Below are 10,074 nucleotides of genomic sequence, written 5' to 3'. Positions count from 1 at the left end.
TTTCTGCCTACAAAATATTAAAAAATGAGAGAGATAGGTAGGAAAAATACAAATGGGGTTGGTAAAGGCAGCTGACGACTGTGGCACTGAGCATGATAGTGCAAAAAAAAAACACATCTATGAATATATGATTGACGAATAGATTTGCATAATTGCTTAGCTGAGTTTAAAGACACAACCGCATTTTAAGAGGATCGATGCTTTCAGAAACTAGTCCCGAGTTCCAGCTGCCGAGGATATATGTAATCTCACTTTAATTCTAAGACTGATCATACTTTGAAATGGTAGGCTTTCAGCCTCTTGTTATAATCTTTGAAACTTATCTTCCAATACTATTGTGAAGTGCCGCTACAAGTTGCAAATATATGGAAAAAAAAACTACCAAATCCGGTCGGCAAAACATCAGACTCGATAATACACGCCATATAATTCTACATAAGTATATATGGAAAAAGAGGCAACTACCAAATAAAATCGATATGCGTGTGAGTGATTTAAACATAAAAAATGCTCGCTATTCAGAATTGCATCTTAAAATTGTTCTAAAATGCTTACATTTAACATGTTGATAGTTTTTTTAATAGCAAAACATATGACCAAAATCGTGTCATGTTATTCGGGAAAATTTTTAAAAATTAATTTGAGGTACCTAGTAGGCCATCCGATAAATTTTTTGAAAACTAATTCGGGTTTCTATAACAGTATCTTTAAATATCAGTGTTCTAAAAAGCGCATTAAGCGGCCGTTTAAGCGAAATCGAATCATAAATCGCTTCGATTTTATACTAATCAGATTATTAAGCGTTTTTAAAGATTAACCGGCCTTTTAATCGAATTAACCGATTATTAAGCGGATTAAACGGCCATTAAGTAGTCAAACCGATTTTGACTTGTCAAATTTTTAATTATAAATATTAATATTTATTTTAATAAAACAATGATCTTGATTAAAAAATTAAAAAATATATAATTTTTAAGAGAAATCCATATTTATATTCTTGATATTTTATTTATTTTTATTATTTTGGTATTACACATATTATTATATTTAAAATTTTAAATAAATATTATTTATCCGCTTATAGACCTGCTTAAAATTTCGGTTAAACATCTGCTTAACCGATTAAGTGTTAAAAAATTTTCCCTCCGTTTACAATCGATTTGCTGTTTCTAGACCGCGGAAAAATGAGTGTGTGTCGAATAAATTAGGTAATCAAGATGCATGCCAACTGCCGTACTAACCAACCGTTATCTGCCCTACTACCCAGCTACTATCCGTCATCAATCTTCTGATCCCCAACCACTTCTGCCTCCTTTACTACAGTAGTAAGTACTTCGTGTCCCTAAATACTATTTTCATTTTTATCGGACATGTTTGTCAATGCACGTTTTTAATTGTTAATATTCTTAATTTCATATTAGTATTAAATATAAAAACTTCATTGTATTAAAATACTCGTAAATACGAATACAACAAGATCACTTATGACTATGTTTGATCTTATAGATTAACCGTAAATTAATAGTTAATCGCTTAATGTGAACAATGACAAAAGTCAAAATGGAAAACGTATTGTGGTACGGAGGGAGTACTAAGTAGTCAATTAGTCATTGATAATTAAATTATTTTTTGCTAAATTTTACTAATTGAATATTGTTATCTATGACTATGAGTATATTCGTATAATAGTAACAAGTTTACCTGAAAAAAATTCAAAAATTTAATTTCAATTTTTCAATTTTGATATGTAACTATATATATATATTTTGTATTTTTAGTAAAATAAGTATTAATTGTATTATATATAAATGCAAAAATATCAATTCTTGGAGTTATTAAATGTACAATACCATTTATAATGTATACAATTCTTAAGATTAACAAGTAGTATTTAAAAGAAACAAGTATCTGCTAGATTTTTCTTGTAGAGTTGTACTTGTAGTGCCAATTCTTTCTTGCTCTTAATATTTTATTTTTTCTCAAAACGCCATTGTATATGATAGGTCTTTTTTTATATAGTTTTAGATACTGAATATTTTATTATTTTTTTAATCGTAAATAATTTGTTGCCACTATTTTTTAAATACGTATGAGACTACATAATAGTCTGTAAATCAAACGACCATATTTTACTGGTTTTGTGACATCAATGACCAAGATGCACAAAGTTGTTTTTTTTTCATTTTTTTGTTGACGAGATGCACCGTGTTGAGTGGGCAAAGGTCCACTAAGACCACTTAATTATTGTCCGTTGAGGTGATTGGAGTACAAACAAAACAATGTATTTACTAAGCTGGGTGAAAAATTAAAATATTCACCATTTGGGAGCTTAGTATCCAAAATATCATATGACGGGACGAAGTGTCCAAATTACCTGTTGAATGTTGAATACGCATGTCTAACATGCGAATTTCGTTTTTTTAAAATTTATAAAGGATACGCAGATGTGAAATGCGTATTTATTTTTTTGTTTTTAGGGAATACGCATGTGTGAAATACGTATTTATTGTTTTCAAAAAAGTGAATACGCATAACACACATGCGTATCCTTTAAAAAAACTTGAGGTTTTATACGCAGTAATGTAATGTGTAATCCTTCGGTATTTTGGACAGTTCGCGCGCATCCGGATATTTTGGACAGTTGGGGCCGAAAAAATTCAGCCGAAGATTGTGACCCTTGTAACATGTTTGTTTGTCCAAACATTTTTCTTGTTAGGTAGTCTACCCCCTGCCATGCTAGTTATAAATTAGTAATTTTGGGGCAGTTTCTTGTTTAAACACCCAACCAACAATTCTAATATTATATCCCAATAACATTGTTCAAGTATGGGTAAAACTTAAGCAGAGCCCACAAAATGGGTGTGCAATGGTTTTTAAGAGTTCGGTTTTTGTTATGTGTTTAATAAATTTAAAAAAATGAGTGATATTAAATGTAGTAAAAATTTGCTCCGCCTCTAACTTTGTCAACATTAAAAATCAACTTTGTAATCTTGCAGATTTACTCCTAATATTGTAATCTTTTATTAACCAAAACTAATCAAATTGCACTAATTTGTAAACTGAAATTGTTTTATTGACTAATATTTTTGATAAAATAATAATTTAATGTAATACAATTATTTGAAAAAAATATGAAAATACTATTATTGAAATAAAAATTATTTATACTTGATTCAAATAATAACAATTATTGTAAAATAAAAAGTGAGTATATAAAAGTAAGGTCACAAAATTAAGTAAACTATGTTTGTAATCGGAATAAAATAATAAAAAAATTCTTTATATAAAGTAAAAATATATACTTAAAAGAGGAAGAAGGTAAAAAAGATTGAATTAACTTGAGTAGATAAAAACAAAACATTTTTATATGAGTTTTGACTTTTACATGTATTTTAATATTTTTTAATTGAATAATTAAAAATAGTATTAGTATTTTTTTGTAAATAAAATAGACAATATGTAAATAATTTAATTTATAAAAGATTATTTAAAAATTATATTTTAACTAATCACTCAAAGTATATTAAAATATTAATATATGTACAAAAATGAAAATGTCTTATAAAAAATATAATCAAAAAATTACTTACAAACATAGGGGAGTGAAATTGAGAATTGATACACATATATATTTAATGTATTACTCATTTTTATCAACTTTGCACAGGAAAAGAGATAAGAAACATAATAGTAATTACAGATTACTAAATTACTAACATGAAAATATAATGGGAGCTAAAACTAAACATCCTTAACCACCACCAAACACAATTATCTTTCTAAATTTTTATGGTTACAAAAACTTTGAAATAATTTTAAAATAATTGTTAATTTCCATTTTTCGCGAAATGTTATCCTTAGATTAGTACAATGTCTTGTGGACAAGCTATACCATTTATTCATAAAAATCTCATAAAATTTGATTGGATTTCAATAAATAATAAAAACACAGATTTTTTTAATATATTAAGATTTGAAAGAATTATCTAAAATCTTGACCTAATATTCCGAATTATTGAAGAGAATTTTAAACTTATTAAATACCTTAGTATATTACTTACTCCCTCCCGGTCAACTTTATTGATTGAAATTTATACCTACTATATAATTGAAAAAATATTAAAAATATATATCATTAAATAGTATATTTAATCTATTTTAAAACGTAATTTTCAGATTTGGGAAAAAAATAATCAATAAATTTTAAAATTAAGTCAAAAATTGATTAATTTGATTCTTAGAAAAGGAAGTACAATTACGTGACTGGATTTGTAATATTCACTATTCATTCAGTTTTAAAATACATGTGCACTTTAAAAAAAAAATGACACATTAATAAAATAGGATGTTGATAAAATAAAATAATTGCAATAATTGACGGGGTAGTATTTTGTGTACATAGACAAAACCTTACATTTGGTTACACACACAACAAACTCATAGACCCCTCCCTGCTTGTAGCCAACCACAAATTTGTGTCCATCCTACTCAAAAAATGCCACCAAAACCACTCCCTTACAAAACCCGTGCCATCATTTGGATGATCACCACCCTCAACGACGCCGCTATCCGCCGTGACGGCACCACCAACCGCCGTTTCCTCGACTTCATTAACGTTAAGTCTCCCGCCAACTCCACCCCTGTAAGAAACGTCAAAACCTACGACATTAAAGTAGACCCGTCACGCAATCTCTGGTTCCGTGTCTTCGAACCTGTTCAAGATGCAAAAGACACCCAACTCCCCGTCATCGTGTTTTTTCACGGAGGTGGATTCACTATACTGAGTCCTGATAGCGTCACTTATGATACTGTTTGTAGAAAATTTGCGAGGAAAGTGGGGGCTGTAGTTGTGTCGGTTAATTATCGGTTGAGCCCGGAACATTGCTATCCGGCTCAGTTTGATGATGGGTTTGATGTGTTGAAGTTTCTTGATGCTGATCGGAAAGTCTTGCCGGAATGTGCTAATGTTGAGTGGTGTTTTCTTGCCGGAGATAGTGCTGGTGGGAACTTAGCTCATCATGTTTCGAAAAGGGCTTGTGACGCTAAATTTAGTCAACTTAAGGTATATGTACTCCTTTTTACCAATTACTGGCCGGATAATTTCGAGAATGATTAGTCATATTGTTCTGTCCCAGTATTTAAATATTTGTAATAAATTTAATTTAATTAATATATAATAAATCTTATTAAAAAATATAAGACCATATTCGGATCTTACTCTACCACATTAAGATTTCAGTGTTATTGGATACTTAACAGAACATAAATTTGAACACATGACATGTTTAGTGGATGAATTCTTCAAAGCTAATAATTTTGTAAAATGTGCAGCACTATTTTGCATACGAATTTGTTTCTATTCCTCTAATTCTAATATTCTGGCGTTGTTCATAATCATATGATGATAATTCCTCTTTTTCTTTTTTGTTATGAAAAATATTGCAAACTATATGGTTGTATAAAAATCAAAAGATTTTTGTTATTACAATGACCAAGTAGGCAATGTGAATGTTGCTACGTTGATCTTTAGCTTGTTAATGACTCTGCTACGATTGTAATGTAGGTGATTGGAGTAGTGGCAATACAGCCATTTTTCGGAGGCCAAGAACGGACAGAGAGCGAGAAGATGAAAAGTCAGATTGTCATTAATACAAAACGAACGGATTGGGCTTGGAAAGCTTTCATGCCTAAAGGAGATCGCGACCACGAGGTGATCAATGTTAGCGGTCCAAATGCAGCTGATATTACCGGAATAAAGGATTTCCCAGCAACTCTAGTGTTTGTGGGTGGTTTGGATATTTTACAAGATTGGCAGAGGAGGTATTATGAATGGCTTAAGAAGTCCGGGAAAGAAGCTTACTTGGTGGAATACCCAAATATGATTCATGCTTTTTATGTGTTCCCTGATTTTCCGGAATCTGCAATGCTAATTTCTGAAGTTAAAGATTTTGTTCAGAAGCAGATACAAAAGCATTGATACCAGTAGCTGAGAAGCTTGATGAGCAATGTAGTATTGTTGTTGAATGTTTTATAACTTATCATTTATTAATATATGAAACTAGCTAGAAGAATACTTTCACAATGTATTATGATTTTCATCTCTACTACTACTAGTGTATAATGCATTCTTGTATAATAATATCAAACGCAACCTTTACAAGAACAATTGTAATGCAGAATGCATCTGGATCTTTTGCTGTGAGAGCCTTGTCCAATGATGTGTTGTTCTCATGTGAGATGCTTGTGAATGATGGTATGCAGTACTACGCAAGATTGTTGATGGTATGGTTCCCATTTGGGAGCCTTTCACACGGGTGTTATTAGGCAAGTCTTAACGATATGGTCTCCATGCGAGAGCCTTGTGCAGTAATGCCATGCTGAAGCATTCCATAAGATAGTATGTGCAGGAGCCTTGTGATGGTCAGCTACTGGTAGCAGATGTGATAATGACATGCTGCTTAAAAGTTAAAACTATAAGAGTGAATGTTCTGCGTCAAGGTGTGTGGCATATTAGATCAAGTGTTCCAAGCAAATGCAAGAAGTTTGTCAGGGGAAATCAAAGAGCAATCTATTTCTGTAGTGAGGCTTGTTTGGTCCTCTGTTCCCCAGACGAATAATGCCATAATTTTAGATTGGAAGAACTTGTTGAATTTTATACCAGCTCTCTCCCTGTCGATCTTGAACTTTAAATTTCATATCAACCGGCATAAATCCCAACTTTAATTCACGAAGAGTAGTCAGTGGCCTCAACCCTTTTGGAACAATCTTCAGTCGGTTGCACTCAACAATCTCTAGTTGTCTAAGATTGCTCAGCGCTCCATCCTCTATCGTCCATGTCGTGAAGGTTAGAAAACTAAATTTGAGATACTGAAGTTGTGGAAATCCTCCACTCGAGCAAACTAGTTCTTTACCCAGGAAGGAAGCTTGCTTCATTTTTAGTACTCTCAAGCTCGGGAGCTTCTCTAGTATTGGCATTGGATCTTCTTTTAAGAATGAATCCTCCAAGGATAGCTCCGTGAGGTTTGGTGGGAAATCTTTAATGTCAAGCATCTTGCTAATAATTCCTTCAAAATGCAGTTTATAGAGGCGAATGTGACTCGAAAAAGACATCAATTTGGGAATGGCAGCATTTCTGACATAAGCGAAGTTATTACTGGATTGAATCTTCAACTCTTCAAGCTTCTTGTTTAAATGAATCCACTTGGATACTGCCTCTTCATGCAAGTGCAGATCTCCATATAACCCCAACTCACGCAAGTTGACTAAATTTTCCACACCATTTTTCATACAGCTAGATTCACATAGGCAAATTCCATGTAATGTATGTAAATTTGGAAGAGTTGAATTATATGGTGGGCTGACAACCATCGCCTTGAACTTGCTAAAATGCAGGTGACGTAACTGCTGAAGCTTCCATACAGCTAAAGGAATGGAATCTATTAATGTGGATCTCAAGTCCAGAGTTTGCAGATTGGACAGACAGCCAATAGATGATGGAAAATTCTTTAGCCAAGTTTCTCGTAAACCCAAGTATCTCAAATGGATGAGGTCTCCGATAGCAGAACTAAGCTGAGCTATTTGCATCCCCTCCAAATCAAGAACGCGTAGTAGTTTGAACTTCTTGAGGTCTAGAGGCACACATTCATAGAGGTTAAAGAACAACAATGAGCGGATTTTTGTGACATTCATGGTAAATACAGGAACGCCAGAATTAATAGCAAGACGACGAGCTCTTGAAATTGAACCAAATTTAACACCTGCATAAATGACGTGAAATAATATTTCTTCCTTGCCTCGAGATATGCATAGGTCTCTAAAAAGATCATGTACCCTACACGCTTTAATCCTTCCACTAGACTTTCTCTTTGCAGCTTGAACCATGCTTCTTCCTATAAGCTCTTCCAAGTAATCTTCTGCAACATCTTCAAGGCGTTCTTGACCCCGTGGTTGCACAAAGCCCTCAGCAACCCATAACAATGTTAGCCTTCTAGCCGAAATCTCAAAGTCCTCCGGAAAAAGACCAAGATAAAGAAAACATGGTTTCAAATAAGAAGGCAAATCGGAGTAACTCAATGCTAGTATTTCTTCACATTGTGCTGGCCCTTGTTTTAACTGCCAATTCACACTCTGCAAAACTTTTTGCCACTCATTAAAAACCACTTCCTTTCTTGATAAAAGTCCAGCTAACACAACAATAGCGAGAGGTAAACCTCCACATCTTTTCACAATCTGTTGACCGAGCTTTTCAGACCATGGAGGTAATATTGAGCTACAATTCCATTCCACACATAGTCTTTTTGAAAACAATTCCCAACTACGATCATCATCAAGCAAGCGTAGTTCATGTGGAGGATCTCTCACATCAGCATATAAAGCAACATCTTTGAAGCGAGTAGTTAGGATGATTCTGCTTCCATTTCTCATCTCAGGAAAGGCTGGTCTCAGATCATCCCAATGCTCATGCTTCCAGATATCATCAAGAACAATCAAATACCTCTTGTCACTTAAGAAAACACGCAATGAATCCATCAGATCCTCATCATTTACCTTTTCCACACCTTCTTTGTTAGAACCCATTAACTTTTTACCTAGTTCAAGTAAAATGTCCCTTGCCCTATATTCTTGAGATACATAAACCCAAGCACAACAATCAAAATGTTTATTGATATCACGACTAAGGTACAGTTTCTTAGCAAGAGTCGTTTTTCCTAAGCCCGCCATCCCAATAATTGAAATCACAGAACGTCGACAATCTCCATGAATCAACCGAGACATCAATGCCTCAATATCGTCCTCCAAACCAATGATATCGTCTTCAACATTGCAAGGAAATGATCGTCTTTTCTCATTAAGCCGATTACCAGAAAAACTGGTCATTTGAGTTCCTATCCTTAAATTTTCTATTCCATAAGTTGATCTACTATCCTTAACATGAGCAATTCTTTTCTTGATCTTATCAATATGTTTGTTGACTTTTCTCCGAAATAATACCTCATCAAGAAAAGTAAACTTTTTCAAGAAATACAAGAATCCTGACCTTTGTTGTGACACTTTGAGGATGCAAAAGTCTACCAGATCATCTGTGTCATATGCAATATCTCTGATATCAGCTACCCAATTTTTAACTCTCTCATCTCCATTTTGTTTCATTTCTGCATCTTGAAGGAAACACTGCATGCGTCTTAGTTCTGCTTCTATCCATTCGACTTGAACGTCAATTCTCGAAAAAGATCCAGCTTCTTCAATCAGGTAACCTGCAATTTTATCTAAAACAAAAGCAACTATATATTCAGCCATGAGTTTCTGCTTCTTTTTTTTCACTTGATAATTTTTTTTTGCCCTTCTACTCAATCAAGGTTTCTTTGATAGGAGAGCTTGATTTTTAATTAGTTCACACTAAATATATAATTTCAAAGTCCAAAGTAGTAAGGGATATTAGTTCAAATGGACTAATGAAAACATATTGTGATTTGATGCTTTGCAGGAGAAAACAACTTTATTAACACAAAGTGCTTGATTGTCAAAGCGTTTACTTATTTTCCTTTACTTGGTCCATACATAATAAATTTAGCAATCCTAAACATATATTTACTATATTATATGCATGATAAATTGGATCTTAATATATCTTATGTTAAGTAACCAGCTAATGTAAAATTTTAAGGAGGATCTTATACTCTTTACCATTTTCAACATCTCTTCACTCGAAATGACAAAATCATACCATAGCTTAGTTTAGGAAGGAGTCTAAGATTTGAGTAAACTATGTTAAGGTTTTAGGAGTTTTGGTGAGAATATTGGAGATAGAGGGATCAAATTTGAGATATCTATCACGATAAAATAAGTTTTCGGAGTTGAACTTAGCAGGCTCTTGTTACATCTTCGAAATTAATTATTGGCTTCAATACGGTATAAACCTTTGGAAAATTGTCCTAGTAAATTTTAAGTAAACCTCAAGGCTCAAACCAATGTACAACTAGTCTCCTGCAGTACGCCAGTACTTCATGCCAGTACTGCATGATAACAGACAAACATCTTGTGCTCTCATGGGACCCCTACTTGAGAATTAGAGCC

General features: G+C 33.0%; 2 protein-coding genes across 2 annotated transcripts; one reads left to right on the top strand and one right to left on the bottom strand.

The window, feature by feature from the left end:
- The first annotated feature begins 4,415 nt into the window (after positions 1 to 4,415).
- LOC141712134 (putative carboxylesterase 18) lies at positions 4,416 to 6,215 on the top strand. Its single transcript, XM_074514951.1, has 2 exons — positions 4,416 to 5,062; positions 5,564 to 6,215. The coding sequence occupies exons 1-2, from the start codon at positions 4,496 to 4,498 to the stop codon at positions 5,975 to 5,977; spliced, it is 981 nt and encodes a 326-aa protein (XP_074371052.1). The 5' UTR covers positions 4,416 to 4,495; the 3' UTR covers positions 5,978 to 6,215.
- A 139-nt stretch (positions 6,216 to 6,354) lies between these two features.
- LOC141712132 (putative disease resistance protein At1g50180) lies at positions 6,355 to 10,015 on the bottom strand. The gene has a single exon (XM_074514948.1). It carries the CDS (start codon positions 9,295 to 9,297, stop codon positions 6,628 to 6,630), a length of 2,670 nt encoding a protein of 889 aa, XP_074371049.1. The 5' UTR covers positions 9,298 to 10,015; the 3' UTR covers positions 6,355 to 6,627.
- Between the last annotated feature and the right edge of the window lie 59 nt (positions 10,016 to 10,074).

Source organism: Apium graveolens, chromosome 3 (assembly GCF_009905375.1).
Source record: "Apium graveolens cultivar Ventura chromosome 3, ASM990537v1, whole genome shotgun sequence".
Taxonomy (NCBI): Eukaryota; Viridiplantae; Streptophyta; class Magnoliopsida; order Apiales; family Apiaceae; genus Apium; species Apium graveolens.
This window is presented reverse-complemented; position numbering and strand designations above follow the sequence as displayed.

What these genes read in the sequence shown, in the direction of transcription:
- LOC141712132 (XM_074514948.1), bottom strand. Translation starts at nt 9,297, where the DNA reads ATGGCTGAATATATAGTTGCTTTTGTTTTAGATAAAATTGCAGGTTAC.
- LOC141712134 (XM_074514951.1), top strand. Translation starts at nt 4,496, where the DNA reads ATGCCACCAAAACCACTCCCTTACAAAACCCGTGCCATCATTTGGATG. An exon ending in CTAAATTTAGTCAACTTAAG is followed by an intron (nt 5,063 to 5,563) that starts GTATATGTACTC and finishes ATTGTAATGTAG; the next exon opens with GTGATTGGAGTAGTGGCAAT.